General features: G+C 40.5%; 1 protein-coding gene across 5 annotated transcripts in view; it reads right to left on the bottom strand.

Moving 5' to 3' along the window:
• LOC125885026 (teneurin-3) overlaps positions 1 to 21,331 on the bottom strand; it is a 409,411-nt gene that overhangs the window by 124,462 nt on the left and 263,618 nt on the right. For all 5 annotated transcript variants that reach the window (XM_049570393.1, XM_049570405.1, XM_049570397.1 and 2 more), the window contains 3 exons: positions 16,436 to 16,609; positions 12,694 to 12,758; positions 1,158 to 1,277 (listed from right to left, as the gene is read on the bottom strand). In XM_049570393.1, coding sequence (XP_049426350.1) covers positions 1,158 to 1,277; positions 12,694 to 12,758; positions 16,436 to 16,609 — 359 coding nt within the window. The remainder of the gene's footprint in view (positions 1 to 1,157; positions 1,278 to 12,693; positions 12,759 to 16,435; positions 16,610 to 21,331) is intronic.

Genomic DNA, 21,331 nt, shown 5'->3' with positions numbered 1-21,331 from the left:
CTCCCCTTGTCTTCCTGAGTTATGACGTTGAGTAATAGCCATTATGATCCTATTACACAACTGTGTGAAATTTTCAACTAAACATGCTGTGTGAAATCACAGTGACCTTGACCTTTGACCACCAAAACCTTTTCAGTTCATCCTTGAGCCCAAGTGGACGTTTGTGTCAGATTAAAGAAAATCCCCTTTAAGCATTCTTGTTATACAGTGTTCATGAGAATGGGACAGACCTACGGATGAACGGACAACACAAAAACATTATGCCTCCGGCAATGGAGGCATAAAAAACATGAGCAGTGAAAATGTCTGGGTTCAGACTATTTCATGCTGCTTACATGTTACATTTTACTATTCCTCTTGATCTGCAAAAGACAGACAGAAGCTCACATCTCGGGAAAACAAAGCAAGTCAGAGACTCTCTAACCTCTGATACTCTGCTGACTGGCAGATGGTAATATCAGGTAAACACTGCAGGCTATACTGTGAAAGGATGTGTTCATTTCAAGTCGATAGTGTTCGAATTACCTGACAGGATGCAGAGAGGGAGTGTTTATTGGCAATCATTTCTACGAAGAATTAAATTCAAATACACTGATTATGTAAAACCCTTTGGGAGGAAACATAACGCTGCACGTTTTTTAAAATCTACATATCAAACAATGCTCTGTGCCAATGAATTTTGCAGATATGTTTATAGTGAATTGATTTTCCATGATATATGTGAACCTGGCCTCCACTTACATAGTCAAACACCATGTATAACTATCCTGCTCCGTGACCTCTGTGCTCTTACTTTTGCTGCAGTAAATCAACATCACACTACTTCCTGCATTGGCACTGGACATAAATCACAACTGCATATTAGTTGCATGTGAATTTAATTATTAGCAGACAGGGGGTGGTCTGCAGTACTGCAGTGAGAGGATGTGTGAAATTTCAATACTACAGCAGGATGAGGTTTCCCTCGGGCACCTCGAGTGATTTCTAAATTTCTGTTTGAAGCTAAATGGCTTTCTCCTTACAGCCTCACGAACACTTCAGGTCTCAGTAAAGAAACTTAAACTGGAGCAAACATCTTTTGGCCAACTTTTCCCATATCCTTTGTTGCTTTTCCTGTCAAAGGAAAGGATCAAAAAAGTGATAAAGTAGGAACTCACCATTGTCTGTAGACACCATGAAGGTGTTTGGAGTTGTATCTCTTCCCCCTCCTCCATTTTCAAATGCTCCATATCCCTCGCTCTCCTGAAGCTGCCAGTTTAGGCCAAACAGGTGCATAGCTAGAGACGAGGAGGGAGAGGAGGAAGAGAGAGACAATAAGGTTTGTGTGTAAAATGAAAAGGAGGTAGATATGAAGAGGGGAGGAATAGAATGGTGGGAAAGGGAGGACGGTGAAGAGAAAGACAAAGCAAAACAACAATAAATAATGTGTCTATCTGGGTCACTAACAGACAAAAGAAAAGAGACATGAACGTGAATGTGTGTGCGTGTGTGTATGTGTGTGTGTGTGTGTGTGTGACTGGTTGCATGTACACTCAGGGCTGTGTGAGGCATACTGAACACAGGCAGTATGTTTCTGGAAACATGAATAGCATCTACGATGCTATGAGGCTAGATACGCAAATTAGGTGGTAACTGCACAAACACACACACAAACTGAAGCCCACACTGAAACACATACAGTTTAAATAAATATAAAGCCACACACGACCATTACAACCAATTTCCCTCACACACGTAGTACCCAGGGAAAGATACAGTGGGGTGTGTTAGCATCAAAGGAAGCCTCCAGCAGCTAATCTGACATAACACAATATAACACTCACCTCTACCACCTACGTGCTTACTCTCTTTCTATATCTGTGTGTGTGTGTGTGTGTGTGTGTGTGTGTGTGTGTGTGTGTGTGTACGCCTGCCCTTGGGCTTGTAAATAATCTGCTCACTTGTTATCTCCCTCCCCGTCCTTGCATCTCAATTGAGATGTAAGCAGATTTTTCTGAGGCCCCAAAATAAAATTGGTGTAAACTAAACTGAACAGAAACATCCACACCCACGGAGCCCATTTTTATTCATTGCCACACCTCCTTGCTTAAACTTTCATTCACTCCCATATTCTGAATTATGCTGACTGTCTGGTGAAGAACTGCAGAGCTGATGTGGCATTTTGCAAAATGAAGCTGCAGAGGGGGACTTTGGTTTTCTGCTTTGCCTTGTCAGTCCAACAGAATTACACACTGCAATTTAATAATGTGGGCCGCTGTCTGAGTTTACACTGAGTTATCCACATCACACAGCGCGGCCCACTGTTTCCAGTCTCACTCTGCCGGATTCAGGCACAAATGAAAAAATGATCTTCAACACAAGGAAAAGTACTATTTATTCACCAAAAGTGTCTGTGGACTTTATTTCTACAGGTTTCTACTAGACAGAAGTTTAAAGTCTGAAGAAGTTAAGGACTGGTGAAAAGTTTGTCCTGAAGGTGCCGTTAAAGGAAAGACTACTGAGCGATTAAACATTTAAAAGGGTATATTACGGATTCCTACATAATATAGTATGACCTTTCCTCAGGAGCTCTAGCATACATCGTTTAGAAATGATGCCTCAATTTCTGTTTGTATAACTTAAGAGACAAAATGTTCTCCCCAAATGAAGGAGAGATATTCAAGAAAAACAGTATGTTTTTGAAACTGATGTTGTAAATCTGTGCTCCACTCATAGAAAGCTCAGCTGCATGATATGCAGCTTCATACTATGAAGCGCTTCCTAAACTAACAGCAGCTTCCACTTCTGAAACACTGTCATGCCACTGAATGTGCACCCTGCAGCTGCAACCTGCAACAAAAATCATCCATCATTAACCATCATTATTTCATTATGTTGTAGGGACATAGCAAAGAACAAATCATATGTAAAGAAAGCATGAGACATGTCTGTGCTTCAAAGCAACACAATTTACTTGTTAATCCATCTGTAAAACACCACAATCAGCTGTACGGTGAATTCATGATGGCCAAGAGGAGTAATGTTTCTGACGTCACTGTACCATTAACACCGTCCTTGTCCAGCGTCAACTCAGACATTCATAACATTGTCGCTGCAGCGTGTCACAGTACCGTGACTGCAGTAAAAAGAAATACATGCAGCGGATAGGCATCCACAGGAGATCCACTGAATTCAGATATTTTTTGGGGCATTTTTTGCCTTTAATGGATAGGACAGTTAAGTGTGAAAGGGGGAAAGAAAGAGGGGATGACATGCCGCAAAGGGCCACAGGCTGGACTCGAACCCAGGCCGCTGCGGCAACAGCATTGCACATGGGGCACCTGCTCTACCACTAATCCACCGACGCCCTGATCCATTGAATTCAGGTAAAGAAGAACCTTATTTCAACTCTTATTTTCATGCAAAGATTTGTTCATAAACAGGAAAGTATCACAAGGTGAAAATAAAAGCAGTGCTCTGATGATCAAATTTTAAAAGTAAAATGTTTGGGTAGTTTTATTCATATTTTGCTTCAAGGAGAGGCACTGTTAATAAGGAACAGTCCTATTTTGATGCAAATATTTGTTCATTAGCAGGAATGTAGCACAACATGGAAGTGAAAGCAGCACTCTTTATTCAAAGGTGAAAGTCTAAAACAAAGAGTAATCATGATTAATAATTAATAATGTAATTTCAACATTGATCAAAATAATCGTGATTATCATTTTGGCCAGCCCAGTGCTTGAGGACTACAAAGAGAGAGTCTGTGTGTCTTGCTCCTGGGGAGGTAGTGAGCCCTTCTTCATGTCTGTGCCCAGGAGCCCATTGTCTCATAATCCACCCATGTCCCAATGTGCAGCTGAGTACTCTCTAAGTTACCCAGAAGTAGGTTTCTTCCTTTGTATTACCTCACACCCTGATACCACCTTTCAGTGTCACAGTGCAATAACATTAAACAACACTGAACAGTTCATAATTAGCCAATCGCTTTAACATTGTCATAGTATCACAGTAATATTGCATCAACAACATACCGTTCACAATTTATGCTGTGGGACACAGGGGACAGCTTTGGTTCTGCTGTATGCTCGAGCTCACTCTAACACATGGCAGCTCACAGGACTTATTAACAGAAAAACAGCATTTCAAAACCGAGGCCTGATACAACAGCCCGTTCAAGGCACTGCTTAATGATACAGGATTTGGAGTCCACTACCAGCACGAGCATTAGTGATATAGTGAGCTCTTATCATGTGCCAGAATTTAATGTCCTTTATATTAGATCATTTCCACATCAGCCAAAACAAACAAACAAAACAGAGGATCAGTGTGTCATTCTAATACATTTGGGAGCCTTTAAACAGAGCACAGACCACCATGGGACACTAGAATATAACAGGCAAATCCCCAGTTATTTTACATCTGAGATAAGTTAGATCTTAAGAATGTAAGGAGGCTCACGTCCCCTGACAGCGCCTGACACAGAGATGCTAAAAAGATCTAAAGCAGCGACCTGTTTTTGTTGGTTGAAAATGGAAGAACACATGAAGAGTCTGGACTGGATTCCTCACACAGCAAGATATGAGAGAGACTTGTGTCAAGGACCAATTACTGATTCAACTTGGGAACATTTAGTGGGAACGCACACACTCGCACACACACCGACTCCGCACACACATACACACCTCTCTGCCTCATTAAATTAGAGCCGTGCTGTGCTAGCACGTTATCCACAACCCCTCCTGGTGAGGACAGGAGCAAAGGGTCATGGGAGAGTGCTGGCTAATCGACAGGAGCCTGTGTGCATGTGTGTGCGGATGAGTGTGTGTGAGGATTAATGGCCATGGTAACAGTCATACTAGAGTGGTTATCTCTAACAGAACCTTTTTAGGAAATTTGGGAATTAATAGAACATTTCAGAGAAATTTGGTGGTGGATTTAAGGAGGGTAAAAAATAGCTGAGAGCTTGGCTGAAAGCTATGAAACCATATAGATTGTTGCTACATGGAGGTCACGCTGGCATCAGCTATATACCCATCCGCTCTAGAGGACAGGTAGTGTAAACAATTAGTGTGTAATCTGTCAAGTTACTAACAAGTTCCCAATATTTTCTACTCTTTATAAATATTAATATGTTTGTCAAATTGAAGCTGTGATGAGAAGCCGAAGCTGGAAACCATCCTGTAGAAGCTCTTCCTGGAAAAAACCCTGCAGCAGGAGAACCAGTTGGATCAATAGAAGACGAACTATCCTACTGTGTTCAAAGCAGGACTGGAATCAACAACCTAGCGCGCACTGTCAGCCTTTACTGCGTCCATTCATAAGAGCAAAATGATCCCAGTTCAGCCCCGATAATCCGACTCACACGGAGGGACCGCAGCGGCCTGATTCACCACTTTAAAAGAAGGAAGTGTGTGACCTGGCAGAGGAATCTGTTTCACTTCTTTTTTATGTTTTAGTCATACTGCTGTATTCACAGGTGTAGCTGGTGAAAATGACTCATCCCCTGAAGCGTGTGTGCTCAAAATGGTGTGCAGCAACTATAAATGCTGACGGAAGAAAAAATGCTCCCATCACATAATGTAAAGCTGCTACAACATCCATCGCCCACATGCACGCACACACACACACAGGTGTTTTTACTTATGTTGCCTGATTAGACTTCATCTCAGTTCTGTGTGTGGGTGTACAGAGTATGCTCAACAGAACTTTGTCAAAAGCAGACCACGGAGGAAAAGCACAGGTGTAACTATTAACATCAGTGATGGCTGCATCCCATTTCAGTGTCTAATGCTGCGTCGGAAGTCGGAATTTCCCGGTTGAAACTTCCAACTTCCGATCTCCAAACATTTCAGGTGCACAAAGCCAAATGCAAACGAAAAGCATGTCTGACCGTGACAAACTGATGTTTCTTTGGCAATACTGCACATAATTGTACTCTCAGCAGTGCAGCCTTCTCATATATAAACGAAACAGAAGAAAAACGACACATGAGGTAACATACACCATTATATGTTCTTTATGCAGCACTTTTATACTTTGAAACATATACATACATTATACCCCCTCCCCTGTTGAATGAAATATGCACTTCCATTTGTGCTGCTATTGTTGCATGATGTCAACTCCTTCTTCATAGTATTGGAATTCATTTGTCCCTAGATTTCAACTTTGAGTTCAGAGTTGTCTGGAACGCAGCATAAGACTAACAAGGAAGCACGTACATGGGCTGCTGCCATTATTAACACCAGTGCTTTTCCCGCTGTGACAGGTCAAAAATGTCGGTTGTGTAAAAGGTCTCCTGACATCTCCCTCTCTCTGCTGTGTATTTTCTTGCACCAGATGGGGCCACTTCCACCTTTATCATTCTGATTTGTTACATGGAAAGTGAAAAGTTATTCCAGTCTCCTGAGGAATTGCATCCATATTGGATGATTCTGCACCTCGGGATTTATGTCCACTGCCAACGCTAAATGCCAATGCAGGAAGTATTGTGCCCTTTATACAGTGTAGCTGAAACTAAGATGGTGGAGATCAGAGTAGTGGATGTCTGTGTGGCATGTCAGAATTTCAAGAAGGAGGCTGAATTTTGAATCCAGTCACAGAGCTGAAATTACAGGAATACTTCAACCCCAAATCACCATTTTCTTATCAGTTACTCACCACATGTTATATTGAATTGGGAATGAAACACTGTTTTTCTTGCACGCCTCCACAGTGACTGGAGAATCCAAAAATTGAGAAAATTATTAATGAACTGAGTTCACAGGAGGCTGTGTTAACAACAGCAACACTGTACCAAAACATCTGTGAACAAACTTGCAGGCACAAAACTCATCCATGCTGAGGTGTTTTAAAGAGTGATGTTTTAGCAAAAAAACATGTGTTTGGGAAGTACTGAGCGTACGGCTGGATTAATAAGACTTGTATTATACTGCATGAGTTGTGTGGGAGTTTGTAAATGGATGTTTTGATATTGTTTTGCTGTTGTTAAACGTGGTCCCCTATGGCTCTAATTCTTCAACAATGTTCGCCTTTTGGAATATTTCTTTTACTGTGGAGACATGCAAGGAAAACACGTTTTCTTCACGAATTCAACGTTACATGGGGAGAGTAACTGACATACAAGTGATGATTTCAGGAGTGAAGTATTACTGAAATGTCGGCCTTTTTTTTTGTTAAATGTAACATTGTTCCTGTCCCTAAATTTAAACAAGTGATTTAGATGCCTAGCCTTAACCTTCCCCAATGTGTTTTGTTGCCTGACCGAAACATACCTTAAACATAATGTATTTGCCAGCAGGTGTTGCCCAACTTCAAACTCAGCAGAGGTCGAAGCAACCTCAGAGAGTGAAAACACCTTTGTAGGTGTGCAGATCCTTTAATGAAGCTCAAGTTCAATCAGGAAGACTTTCTTTGTGCTCACCCTTCTTTTCCTCCCACTGCTTCCTCTCATCAGCTGACAATGGGTGTTCACTCTTCTAGTTATCCAATCAAACTTCGCCACAATCTCTCTCAGCCAATCAGGATGCTACTGCAAAATTTTAAATCTGCTCTCTCCTCTGCTGCTGTCAGCTGTCATTTTAGGCAGAATTGTCACGCCCTCCTCCACTCCGTTCATCTCCAGCCATCGTATCCAGAGTCTAGGACAAACTCAAGAAAGGCTCATTCCTCTGTTCATCCAGATCATCAGCACTTCTCCATCTTCTTTTCATCTCATCTTCACCACCTCTACCACCACCACCATCTAGATCCTGGGGGGGTTCCCTATTCGACTATAGATTTATCAACCTCCTGAAATCATACCATCTCTATGGGGTGTGATCACTAAAGACTTTCCACATTTTCATTCTTATGTGCACATGTTAATAAATATTCTTTTAACTATAAAAATCTGAGTCTCTCCTGATTTAAATATATATGAACATTTCTAATATTTTTACAGAATATGCATTATTCACTGATCTCATCTGATAATCTGATTGCCCAATCTAATTGTGTGATTGAAACTTATTGTGTTATGAGACAGCAGACATTGGGCTGTAAAGTTCTCCAAATTGCTAACTTTAATTATCTGCAACATGTATATAACTTCCTTGAACATATCAGCTGACCCTAAAATGAGTGACATCACTATTAAAATATCAAAATATTTCCCTGATTATGATGCTGTTTGTGTGCACAGGTGAGATGATATAATACAGGAGGCATAGCCATACAGCAAAGAATGCCCTTTCTTTAAGAGTAAACTAAAAACCACAGAACAATAAAAAAAACTGAGCCTTTATATAAGTAGATTTACTTGAAAAGCTCATTTACCATGATGTACTAGTTTTTGTAGAATTACAATTAAATTATAGTTGACATCTATGACAAATAAGAATTGAATTGTTCTACTGTGATATCAAGAACCACTTGCATAAAGCACAGGTCAAATTTAATTACTGTATCAACATTCATCTGAGCCATACCAATATTCAGCCCATCTCTATGCCTTTGAGCTATGTTTTGGACACACATGCTGAACAGCAGGAGTCCTACGTGACAGAGGTGCTTTGCATTTCTGACACCGTGTCCTTGTAATTTTACAAACTACTGACATGGCGGATTCATAAGAGATTAGAATCAACATCTGCTAATTATTTCAAATCATTACACTGTAGCTCCCAAAATGATACTAGACCCATGGCAATATAGCTTAGGCCTGCGTGCAAATGTTGCAAATGAAGGAGGTATAAGCTAATTCCTGGAATGATTAAAATGAAGCGGTGTATCCTGACTCACACTGATGGGAATAATTAGATGAACTGGTTTCAGAGAAGTGTGGGCGAAGAAAAAATCATATTTTTGTTAAAGTACTGAACCGAAAAAGACTTGAATGAATGAATTTTACAAAATCATTAAAAATCAGCACACCCCAGTGGGAGTCACAAAGGCACATTCATTGTAATGGGTTTACTGAATAGGGGCATAACAGGTCTCGTAGCCGCTGAGTATTTGCTCGATGCAGGGCCTTGTTTTATGGGGCTCACCGTGGCTCAATTAGTCACAGAGGGAGGTTTTATGTGTGTATGTGTGTGTCTTTGTTAACACAATGTTGCCAGTTAGCATATAAACTCAGTGACTAGAAAAAAAACAGCAACTCTGGATCATCCCTTCATATTTGCATATGTGTAACTACCGGTGCATGCATGCAGCATCTAGTCCATTTCAACGTGTTTTGCATGTGAGCTGTTTATTAAGAATGGGCTTAGAACGTGATCTGACAGACTTTGGGAGAGGAGCCAGGAGGGACGGTCAAAGCATCAGCTCAGCCATAGAGCTGTCAGACATTTGCAAAAGTGCGAAACTTGTCTCAGAAACATTTCTAAAACTCGTTTCAGACATTCACGTCAATGTGTAAATGAGCTGCTAATTTTAAATGTTGGCTTGTTATAAAAAGAAACCACACTAATTTTTCCATTAAAGCCCAATCAAGAATCAGACTAGAGAGGATTTATTTCCACTGCAATACAACAGCATGCACCTCAAATCTAAATAGAGTGCATACATAATAAAAGAAAGGCTAAAGCTCACACACAGTTTTAAATAGTCACGTAAGACAGATATGACTTTTTTCTTCCTTTGCTAAATGAAACTACCAGTATGCACATAATTCTGAAAATGTAAAGACCCAGACTCTGGAGGCAGATCTGATTCTATATTTGGAAGAATTTCCATGCCTTTATAATGTGTCGTCTCCAAGTTAAAATACGTAGTTTGTTGACGTCACCGCATTATTTGGGGCTCTGTCGGCGAGGGCTCGGTGGAGAAATTTTGTGTGCACACACAGGTCGTAACGCAGTTGGCGAGACTCCCGATGAAAGAAACACATGTCGGCAGGTATGAACACTCAAAAGATCAAAAATAGTCTCCGCGGAGCAAAATCAGGGTGAAAATCGTGTAATGTGAAGATCTTTATATGACAGCTGTGTGTACTGTTTTGGTGGAAAGATTCAGTTTCAGATTCAAGATAACATGGTTTTGAGTGCAGTGTTTAGTTTCATTCTGCAATAGATTTCTGGTGTTTTCACAAAATGGTTTCCTCTCCTCAGCTTTGTCTTCAGACTTTTGAGAAACTGAGCTATAGTTTTAGGAAACGTCTTTAAACAATTGGGAAAAACTTTAACGTTATCTCTTGGTCTGCCATCTTCACACAATACTGTACCACATTTTTTATTATTCATCAGTTCTTTGGCACAAGAAAAAAAAAAAACGTCCTTTTAAAAACCCTTCCAATGCACCAGATTTAAACTGGAGTACTACGTGCTTTCATTAGGGACTTCTTCCTTTGTGGTGTAGGGCATTTAATATATGTCCTCTCCCCACTCTTGATACTCTGTAACAGACCGTATAGAAATACAAAACACATGTGCCTCTGCACCCCTGTGTATATGTTTCTCAGTGTGCATGTGCGTGCACGTATGTGTGTTTATATGTTCATGTGTTCTTGTGGATCTCTTGTATGTGAATAGCAGTGTAGATTTTTGCTGTGTGTGTGTGTGTGTTCTTCCATTTAAATGAGACAGATTTGTCTGTGTGTGTGTCAACTTTAAACAGATGCTTCGAATGAAAAAAAAAAAAAAACAACATCTTTCTAACAATGCTACATGAGGGAGCCCATGATACAAGCACACACACGTGCACACAAATAGCCGAGCATGTAACAACAAATTTACCCCCTCACACACACACACGTGGACTAGCCTGTGGCAAGAGATCTCCAAGTCCAAGGACCACCTGAGCTCCAATCATAATTGCTTCTGTTCGTTGTGGGAATCGTTGACCTTTAGAAAAAAATACCACTCTTCCTCCCCTCTGACTCTTTTCTATCATTCCCTCCCTCTCTCTTTCTCTTTCTCTCAAGGCTTTTTAAGAAGAATATCACTCGCACACAATCTAACAGGGAGCAAACTGCCCTGACAGTTCTAAAGCATTGTAGGAGGAGAGAGAAAGCACTGAAGTATTTTTCGTGACTACAGCTGTAAATGCGATGCCTCCATTGGGATTTTAAAGGCTAATACTAATTAGTTTTTTCTTTCTGGACTGAAGCCTGCTCTTACAAAATATGTTGGGCGGCTTCTCAAGTTTCAAATTCAAATTTTCACAACCAAAGTAAAAGCTGTTAAATTTAAGTGCCCAGATATAATGCATATTCCAAATTGTGTTCTCGTCAGCCTCTGAAAGAGCGGGACCCTCCCCATGGGTCACTACTTTTATGCAAATGCAGACGCCTGTTGGTATAAGCTGTTAGCCAGACGCCTCCAGTGAGTCCAGCAAGGTTGAGGAGATTAATGACTTCAGTGGCACACTCTTAGAATAAGTCTGGATGACTTCACATTCAAGTCTATCACAAAAGTAACGTCTGCAACACAACCATCGAAATAAAAAATGATACATTTTTAAAATCAATTTGGAAATCTGATGTAGCATTTCTCACTTAATAAAGTAGAGCAACACAGTCTCAGTCTACTCGGTGGTTTTAAGGGTAATTTTTCAGAGTTGCCAACATTTGTAATTAAGCCAAATATTAACATTGTAAGATGATGTAGATTTCCACTGACCCACAGTTAATTTTGGGTCCAACGTAATTGTATCCTTACTGCCTTGGGCGGATCAAAATCACAGTGAGGGGAAGGGTTACCTTACTTATGCAAAGGCTGTTACAGGAAAATTTAAACATTAAAACTGTGTTATAGATATAACATTTAGTCACGAAAGAGACTAAGGTAATTATGGGTGTATTAAAATTGCATTTTTAAGGGGGTGTTTTGCACACATGACTAATGCCTGGAAAAAAATCTGTGAGAAATGCTACAGAATCTATGTCCTTCTGTCTTGTGTTAAAATAACACATTTCATCACTGGCTTTGTCAGGTTCATCTAAAACTAAATAAACCTGACAATGAACTCTTTGAGTTATTACTCTAAGAAGATTCCTGCCTTTCATCAGCACCCTGGGAGTAAAGTGCACAAAGCATTCCTACAATTTGATGAACTACATATTTGTCTGTCATCACTATTATGCAGGTTTCTTCATATGAAGAAAACGACTTGAGTTCCTAAATCGATATTTTATTGTTACATAAAAAAGAAGTGTAATGGAAAAAAAATGATCATGTGACCCATTTTCTTGATTCTGATGGAGTGATGTTGAAAATCTGATAGCACAGCTTGCCAAGAGTACAACATGGCTTACTGTATTATTAAAACCATGTTTCCAAAGAGGATTCCAGCTATAATTTACCGTAAAATCTGCACGACATATTATCCTACACATCACCTATAGCACATCCTGGAACATAGTGGCGAGGGAGGGGGAGAGAGGGACGAATAAGGCCTGGAGAAAGGAAAATCCTGGCAGTCTGGTTATCTGATGGGCTCATACCACAGAGTGAAAACTAACGCACGCAGCAACAAGAGTACAAGAACGGCTGATACAGAAAGAGCCAGAGAGGGAAGGAAGCTGGACAAGATTGGAAGAGAGATGAGGTGGGATTAACAATGAACAAAGCAGAAATAAAAGTCTCGTTTGTCATCCTGCACCTGGGCTAAACTAACCCTTCAGACAAATGTGGGTACATGTATTCACAGCACGGATTTGTGTGTGTGTGTGTGTGTGTGTGTGTGTGTGCAAGAGAGATAAATAAAAACAGAAAAGGTGTGTGGTCTTACCTATGCAATAACAGAGCAGGACAGAGAGCAGTACAGATAGTCCTACTGCACTGAGGGCTGTACACCTGAAATAAACAAACAAACAGAAGATTGTTGTTGAGTTGCTTTCACCATCAGTATTGCTTAGACCCGAAATAACCTTCACAATACAAAAAACATCCTCTAGATTTATTATTGCAGTCTCAACATTGTTGCATTCTTGATGTATGATCAGCCTCCGCAATACACTCTATTTGCAAATGACTATGGTGTTTGCACGACGGCCCTTTTAATGAGTCATTTTACCATCAGTGCCGTGGTATTTAGTCTTAAAAGTCTCCTGTGCAAAATGAAACTAATGTGTCAGTGGAGAAAATATTTTTTTCAACCAGTTTCTGACCATTCTCCTGATGTCACTGCACATGCTACCTCCTGGCAACCCAAGCCCTCATCCCATGATTCTCTCCAGCAACATGCCAAAACTACACAATAACTGTGGTCTGCCTGACTGCAGCTTTAGTGTGCTGACATTAGAGTTATGGACGCTTGCACATAGCATTGTAACACTGCACAACCTTGAAGGCAGACAAAATAATTCATCTAACATAACACACACTATTACTATTAGCCAAAAACCTTCCAGTCTTACAATGATGTTAAAGCAGAAACATACAATGATAGACTGGACACACAATTACAAGTCAACTGCTCTTTTGCTGCTGCGGGAATTGCTCATTTCTCAAGATGTCACACAAAGAAAAAAATCCCTGGATGCTCTTGTCGGAAAGCTAGCAAAGCTCACAACCAATTAGATGGCAGCTGGCTGGCAATTGGCTGCTGCTTTAATGGCTGCAGTTACTGCCAAGATTCAGTCAACTGTTAAATGTTACTCAAACCTTCATACTGTCTTTGATGTCACATGTGACACTGCCGAGCAGGGTTGTTGTGGGAACTCTTTCTTGGGAGTCTCTGGTGTGTGTGAGAAGTGGCAGGAGGTAGCCGTACAGCTGCAGTGAAGTGCATGGTGTTAAGGATGATTAAGTTACTGTAGTCAGCCATAAAACTCAGGGCGCTGCATAATACTTGTAGCAAGGCCATGTCTTATGTTCGCTGCCACAGAAAAGAAATAAAGTACATGTTCATGCAGCATTACAATAGTGTCTCATTTCCACTCTTCACCATAGAGTTGGCCTGGACTGCTAAGGCTAAAGCAATGCTGATTTAACCTTTTAATGCCATATCAAACTACTTTAAGTTAAACCCAGAGTTGTGTTTCCATGAAGAAAAAGTCTCATAACACCATTTAGACTGAAAATACAAACTTTCCACAATGCAGGACATTTGATTACCTAGGTTACATAGCCTGCTGCTTTCCTATGTGATTCTATACTGTTCAAAACTCTGGCAGTATGATCAAGTTTGTCTTCTCACCAAATTACAGCAGAGTGACTAGAGGTGTCATTTTCTGAGAGTGACTTGTGAAATTTCGAAAATCACTGGGGGCTGGGATGCCATTAAATGTTCAGCAATAACATCGAGTCATGCAGTACACTTCGCAATGGCTTCTGGCTTCTTGAAATTGAAGGAGGAGATATAGAGCTGGAGAGACGGCAGGGGAGGATATGAGAGATAAGAACAAGGAGTGAAGGAAAGGTAAGAGAAAGAGAGGAAAGATGTGTGGAAACTGGAGCCAAGACAGGAAGGACACACTTAAAAAGAATGATATATCTAAATGTCATCTGTAAAGGAGAGAATGTAAATGCAGAACAAGAAATACTGAGTATGTGTGCATATACTCCAATATGTATGCATTGTATACTGTACCACAATATCCTGATAATGGCTAACTATTCTGTACTGGATTCTGTTTCTTTTTTCCCCATTGTGCACTAATGGCAAAGACTTCACAATGTTGTCAAAGCAACATATCCTTATCACATTCAGGGATACCCCCCTAACTGTGTGTATTTGTGTCAAGCCTTAGCAGAAGAGGATCTGAAGTTCCTCTCTCTGTACTCTCTATGATGAAATAGTTTGTCACAGCATATAGGATGCTATTTAGGCCCAGTCCACACGTACATAGGTATTTTTGAAAATGGGGTTATTTCCTCCTTTGTTCTCAACATCCCCCCAACTGAAGCGCTGTCAGAGCATGTCAAACCAACAGGCAATGATATAACCCAACAACACAAAGAAGAGGAAGATGTTGGCCAATCAAAAGCCTGAAAAAGCTACTATCGTAAGGCTACATGGAGCAGTGACCTCTGTAGTTCATTCTGACACCCATGCCCCGCTAAAAATAAAAGAGTAACTGTATGTTTGCGTGTAAACATGTAGCAAGTCCTTTTAGCAAGGTTAGAACCAGCCACATTTTGGCCACATCCACCACTTCACAAAATGTTGCCTCATTAATGTTGTAAAAGCAGCATAGCTCATTTGGACAATAGCAGAGCCAATACCGTAACATACTGTGTGTCAGAGTGACAGGGAATGCAGTGTATGGAGCGAGCAGAGCGGAGAAGAGAGTTTTAGTGGTGGATGATCAAGTAGCAGTGGATGTACAGGAGAGTTTGCAGTTTGTGCACAAATACAGTGTATGCTGAGGCTGCTCAAAACCAACAGCAGTTTACTGTGTTTTGTTTCCCGGGTACTGACTGGAGTGATGGAGGTTATCTCGGGAGCAACTATCGACTCTGGCCCCAGGGACCAAAACAAAGTGTCTTCCCTGCGGGTAGTCTTGTGCTTTCTGACCATGGTTGAAAAGCCAAAACAGGAAAAACTAACATTTTTGAGGGCACACAAAGGAGGCAGTGATTCACAGTCTGGTGTCACAAGTCAAGAACCCTGTTGTTTCCTTCCTTCTACATGTCAACACTGCAAACAAAGATTCCTGAAAATCTTCACCCTGGAAGGAGTTTTATAAAAGGTCAGTTTTCAGTGACCTAAGACACAGTTTGCATGTGGACGAAAGGCTAAAACATATGGAAGGAGCTACAAATTTTCAGGAAATATTGATGTATATGTGGACCTGGCCTTAGAGGCACTGACCTCTGAGAAATACCCATCTGCTGACAAGCTTCTAGAAAGCTTATTCAGATTGTATACCGTTATTCATTATCAGGAACCCTTTCACTGTTTAATTTTGTGAACAACACAGCCAAAGAAGAGCCTTCTGTTTACTCTGATGTTGCATGTATGTTTTTTTTCCTAACTGTAGCTACATAGTGGCATCTGAAGCATACACTGAGGTAGCCAAAATGTCTTGGTCTAATATTGGCCAAAATCTAGATTGTTGGGTTAACACAGTTATGCCAGACACCCGATCACTGATGTGCAAGAATCATCCAAAGCAGTCTTGTCCCATTCCAGGAACTAACACTGAATAAAGCCCAAATTGCCAGTGCTCGACTTGAAAACTTTGTCAAATCTGGCAGCAATTTATTTTAACTCCCTTTGTGACTGGAAAGTAGGCTACTGTCCCAGCCATTGTTATTTGTCAAAAAATTCTAATGTATACCCAATGGAATAGCACAGAAGAAAAGACCAGCACCACTTCCACTGACAACTCCTTCCAACCACTACTGATTATGCTTGTGTTGTCATATGTGCATTTTTTTAACCAACAGTCACAATAAGTCCAAGAAATTCATCCCATCTCAGCCACACAATGGTTCGTGTATGAACCTGGTTTGTATTTTACTGACAGCAAAAATTGAGCAGTGTACAACATGCATTTGGTTTCTTCCTGTTCATTCAATCTCACCTCCATGAGCAGTACTTGGAGGATTTCTTGAACTTGAAGGCAGAGCGGGACAAGGTATTCCTCGGCAATGGCCTGGTGGGTGGGGAGTACACTGAGCCTGTTGCCATAGTGTAGCCAGGAGTTGCCGTGGAGAAGAGGGGGGTGGTGCCTGTACCTGTCTTAAAGAGGAAGTGCCTGCAGGGTGAAGGAAGAAAGAGAGAGAGATAAATTAGTTGGGGTACATTAGTAGGAGGACATTGGCTTTGTTTACATAGACAGAAAATTAACTGCAGTACACAACTGTCACACACCATTGCCTCCGGTGGCAGAGTCAACAGTGTGAATTTTCATTAATGCCCTCCGATCCACAAGTGCTATAAGGTTATGCCACTTAACTACAGAGCATATTCACAGTTAGCAGCCCTAAGCTCTGTGTCCTGATAATGATCCATCCTGGACAGTAATAGAGGTTTTTCTGCATGCATTTCCATAAGCACTAATTTCCCAAAACAGCACTTCTGTCAAGTGCATATGCATGGCTTTTAAGTGTCTGGTACTAAAAAGGATGATGGCATTTTTAAGTAACTTGACTTATGTAACTGTCTATAAGCCATGGGGTATTAAAAACTGCTGCATTTTAGCAGCCATCAACAACTCCCAAAAAAGTAGCTGAGTAGTCCAATTACCTCAGGAGATGTACAATATTATTTTTACCCAAATAAGTATGATCAGTGCTTGTTGAAATTTTCTCAAATATAAGGAGTAAAGGATTAACTAATGTGGGTGGGACACAGGGTAGGTAAATTAGCAGAGTTCTTAATTGGCTCTGTGAGGCTGTTTACAAATCAGCTGCGATCTGATTGGACAAAACTCCAAGCACATTTGTTTGAGGTGGTAGTTTGACTGTAGTAACATCGCAAATGCTTTCTTGCAGGGATATTGGAGGTCTTTCCTTTTGTTAATACCTTGAATTCTGTTTATTCAACATGGCAATATGTAGAAAATGACTGTTCACACAAATCTATTTTCAAGAACAGCCAGAGTTACATCCACCTTCAGTCATTAGAAGGCCATCCAATCTCACAACTATAGCCCCTTTTACACTGCCTGTTCAAAGCAGGAATGTTGTGCTGTTATTCTGCCTCAACAGTCTGTATAAGAGGTGCGGAGGTAATAACAGCGCCCAATAGATGTCTTTGTAAAAATTGTAAGCCGGAAGTAAGGGACCACAAACATGACAAGTGTGATGTTTTGACAACGCCTAATGTGTGCAACCTACCACCGGGAGATTTGAAGGGCAGCTGATAGCAGTGAGCAGCTAACTCAAAGAACTAGAAAAGCAACTGAAAATGTCGGCTCAATGGGAAAACAATGAGGCTCGGGAGCTCTTTACCCTTCTAGCAAGATCAACTGCCTTCAACAGGGACAGTATATCATTGTTACTGCCATGTTATGCTATACACACTAAACACCAATGCTGTTGTGTTACATGTCATGAGTCTTTTGCTTCTGGAATGCCAGCATGCTCTGTAATTTATGCCAGCATTGTTTGCTTTTGTAAAAAAAAAACAAAAAAAAAACAAAACAAGAAAAAGTAAAGGCAGCATAATAATGGGTCTTTATCTTGGCAGTATTGTGGGATCTGTGTGTTAAAAGGGCTTATGACTTGTCAGCAGTGCCCCTGGCTGCACATCTGCTGTAGATGCATTGTCACTGCTTCATGACTGCACCACCGATAAATGATTAGTCTACCCTGATGCACAGTGCTGACCGGTGGTGTTGGTGAGGACTATTCCTGAAATCCCTAGTAAGCCATAATGGTTGCCAGATCTCAACAGTTATTTTGGTGAGTATGGTCTTATCATAGCCAATACAACCAATGGCCAGAGCAATGAAAATAAAACCCAAACTGTGATTCTTGTTTTTCTTTAACATAATCTGTTCTCAGATCTGTTCCCAGATCCCGGGTTTTTTGAAACTCCGACTTCCAAAACAAAGAGTTACTGAGAGTCTGTGGCTGTTAATGTGGCTCATGTGTGTTTGTGCTGGAGACCTGAGAGGAAGCTCTGTTGAAATATTTAAATCTTTTTTAGCTTCTTCTTTCCTGCTGTTGCTGCTTCACATTAAAAGCTTTCCACTGGCAAACCAGCAGGATGGCTTTTAGTGTGAAATAGGAAATGTGTTTGTCACCAAAGTAGAGGAGCCTCATTAGTGTTTTTTCTTTGCATAAAAACTGGCTTAGTCGACAGCCAGCTTAGTCTGTGCTGTTTGGATGGCATATCAGTTTTGAATATTGCTGGGAGGAAAAGTACAAACAGAAACAGCCACAGTGAGCTGAAAGGGCTGCGAGCGACAGGCTCTGTTGTTTGTGACCAGCACAATACTTCATTTAGATAAACAACTTTTCTTTGGTGTGCAGTGAAAAACACTCACACCAGCAGGACTTGACATTTCATGGCCATGGTTTGACCCCACTACCTCCCTTACTATGTAAAAACCCCATAAGTTAGGTTTGGCAAAAACCTGAAATAGTGAAATACCCTTAGGTTTTCATGTGTTTGTTTAACATGTGACAAGGCAAAGTTCGCTTCCACTTTAGTTTTCACTGTCTCCCCAGCATACAGACTTTTGTAATCATGTTCAGCAGACAGTCAACACAGATGGAAAAAAGAGTATAGTGAGGCAAATGACATGGAATATATCATTGCAGTGTTGTTGTATATTCCATATACACCAGTGTTTTGTAGACCACAATGGCTGTGCCTCTCATACCAGTGTACTGTGTGCACATTGGCCTGACAAAGCTTTATTATGCTCATTAACCTGATTAATGGAGCCTGTGACATGCTTTTTTTTTGTTCAATTTTACATCTCTCAACTCAAGCATAACCACCTCCTGCCACCGGTCCTGAACTAATTTATAATCCATAATTCATCCAGTATTCATTCTTGTGAAAAGTAAAATACAACTATGAGGTTAATACTTTTCAGGAACGTCTAAAACTGTTCATTAGGATGATTGCTTTAATCACATGTTAGAAGGCAAGATTCTTACAGTCTCATTAAGTAATTACTTTGTGGTTTAACCAAAACAAGAAACTCTCAAAACACTTCATATGCTATTTATTTAATTATTTCCCTAAAAGGCTGTCTTTGGAAGTTTCAACAGGAAAATTTCCACAAGAAAATCACTGGCAAATACATGTATGGCTGCAGTAATTACCAAGGTCACAATGTCTAATTAATGACAGAACCGGTTAACGAGCATCTGTAATTACAATCAGACTGCTCTCTAACAAGGCTGTGTGATTAACAATTAGAACCTATTATAACAAGGGTCCTTCAATTAATACCTGCCTCCAGGCAAGATGTGAAGAGAGAGATAGAGGAAGAAGACGGGAGTTTAAGTGGTATAAGACTGAATAACTGGGGAAAGAGACTTGCGAACAGAACTACAGAGAGAAAGACACTGTTGCTTGTCTGTGAGTTCTCCTAGTGAAAGCACAAACATCTAATCAAGAGGATGGGACATATTCAGTGACACAACCTTACAACAACACCAAAACAAGAGATGCTATGCTTTTATATGAGTTGCAATCTTATGTCAGATATTCCTTACATTGCAATGACGGTTACATGGCAACATTGAATCATTAAAGAAGTGCAGACATATTCAACATCCACATAAATGAAAAAGATAAGTAGTGCAATATTTCCCAATGTATTTCTCTGACTTTGTTACACACACTATGGAGTATTTTCCCTTTTGCAGCTAATAGAAAACATGTTTTCAGTCTCCTAATTTATCAATCTGACACAAGCCTTTGGGAGATTAACAAGTATCTACTTGATGTGATGATCACCAGCTAAAGGTCAGAGAAAACCCATTAGTGTAAGTTTTCACTTTAAGTGGGGTGCTGAGTAAAATACTTGAGTGGTTCTCAGTTCTGTTCCTCAGGGCCTGCAGCAGTCCTATCTGCTAGTTAAAGCCATTTATCTGATGTCCCTGGTGTAAGCCAGTCCCTGACTGGATGGTCAGCATTAACAACTAGCAGGACTCTGGGAGTCTATTCAGCGGGCATTACATGAATCTCAGGTGATCAGAGTGCAATCATATAGTGCTTGACAACATATAATCGCGGGTTTAAATGTATCCAAGAGGTTACATAAAGAACATGTAAATGAGTTTGTGTTGCCATTAACTGCTGCTCTCAGAGACCCAAATTGCTGTGAGGGCGCAACAAGTTTACATAAACAGAAAAGCACTATATTGTTATGGTGTTATCTGCAGCTGTTTTTATTTTGTCTATATTTCCTGTTTTTTTTAATGCAGCATAAGCATGTGATGGTGGATGGCAGTGGGACACCACTGTGTATAAAACCAATGCATTGGCCACTTTATTAGGTACACCTTTACAATCTAAGGTAAATAAATAAAAACAATTCTGCCATGAATCTTACTTTCATGAAAGGTGATAATTGTTCTTGATGTTTATTACAGAGACCAGCTAATTGGTCTCAGATAAATCAGAAATCAGAATTTTCTCGAATGCCCTGCACTATGGTTCATGTTGCAAATAGCAGCACAGACAGTAACTGACTATTGTCAGAGCCACTCCAGTCTGTTCTCAAAAGTTGGAATTCATTTCTATGCATGCTGCATGTGGTTTAAAAGCTACTGTGTTAAGCTAATTAACAGACTGGGGTACACCTCCCAGATCTGTTTTAATCAAGTGGCAACCTTTGGGGCTGAAAATTGAAGCCATCACGGATGTGCCAAAAACTGTAGTTGTTTAAACGACCACTTAAGGCTCTCTCCAGAAGTCAGTCAATCCCCACAGACAATGGCCAAATTTACAGCAGAAATAAACATGTTCAGCCTAATGTAAAAAAAAAAAAAAAAACTTTTGGTTTCTG

Source organism: Epinephelus fuscoguttatus, linkage group LG3 (genome assembly GCF_011397635.1).
Source record: "Epinephelus fuscoguttatus linkage group LG3, E.fuscoguttatus.final_Chr_v1".
NCBI classification, from domain to species: Eukaryota; Metazoa; Chordata; class Actinopteri; order Perciformes; family Serranidae; genus Epinephelus; species Epinephelus fuscoguttatus.
Note: the sequence above shows the minus strand (reverse complement) of the source record. Positions and strands in the feature narration are given on the sequence as shown.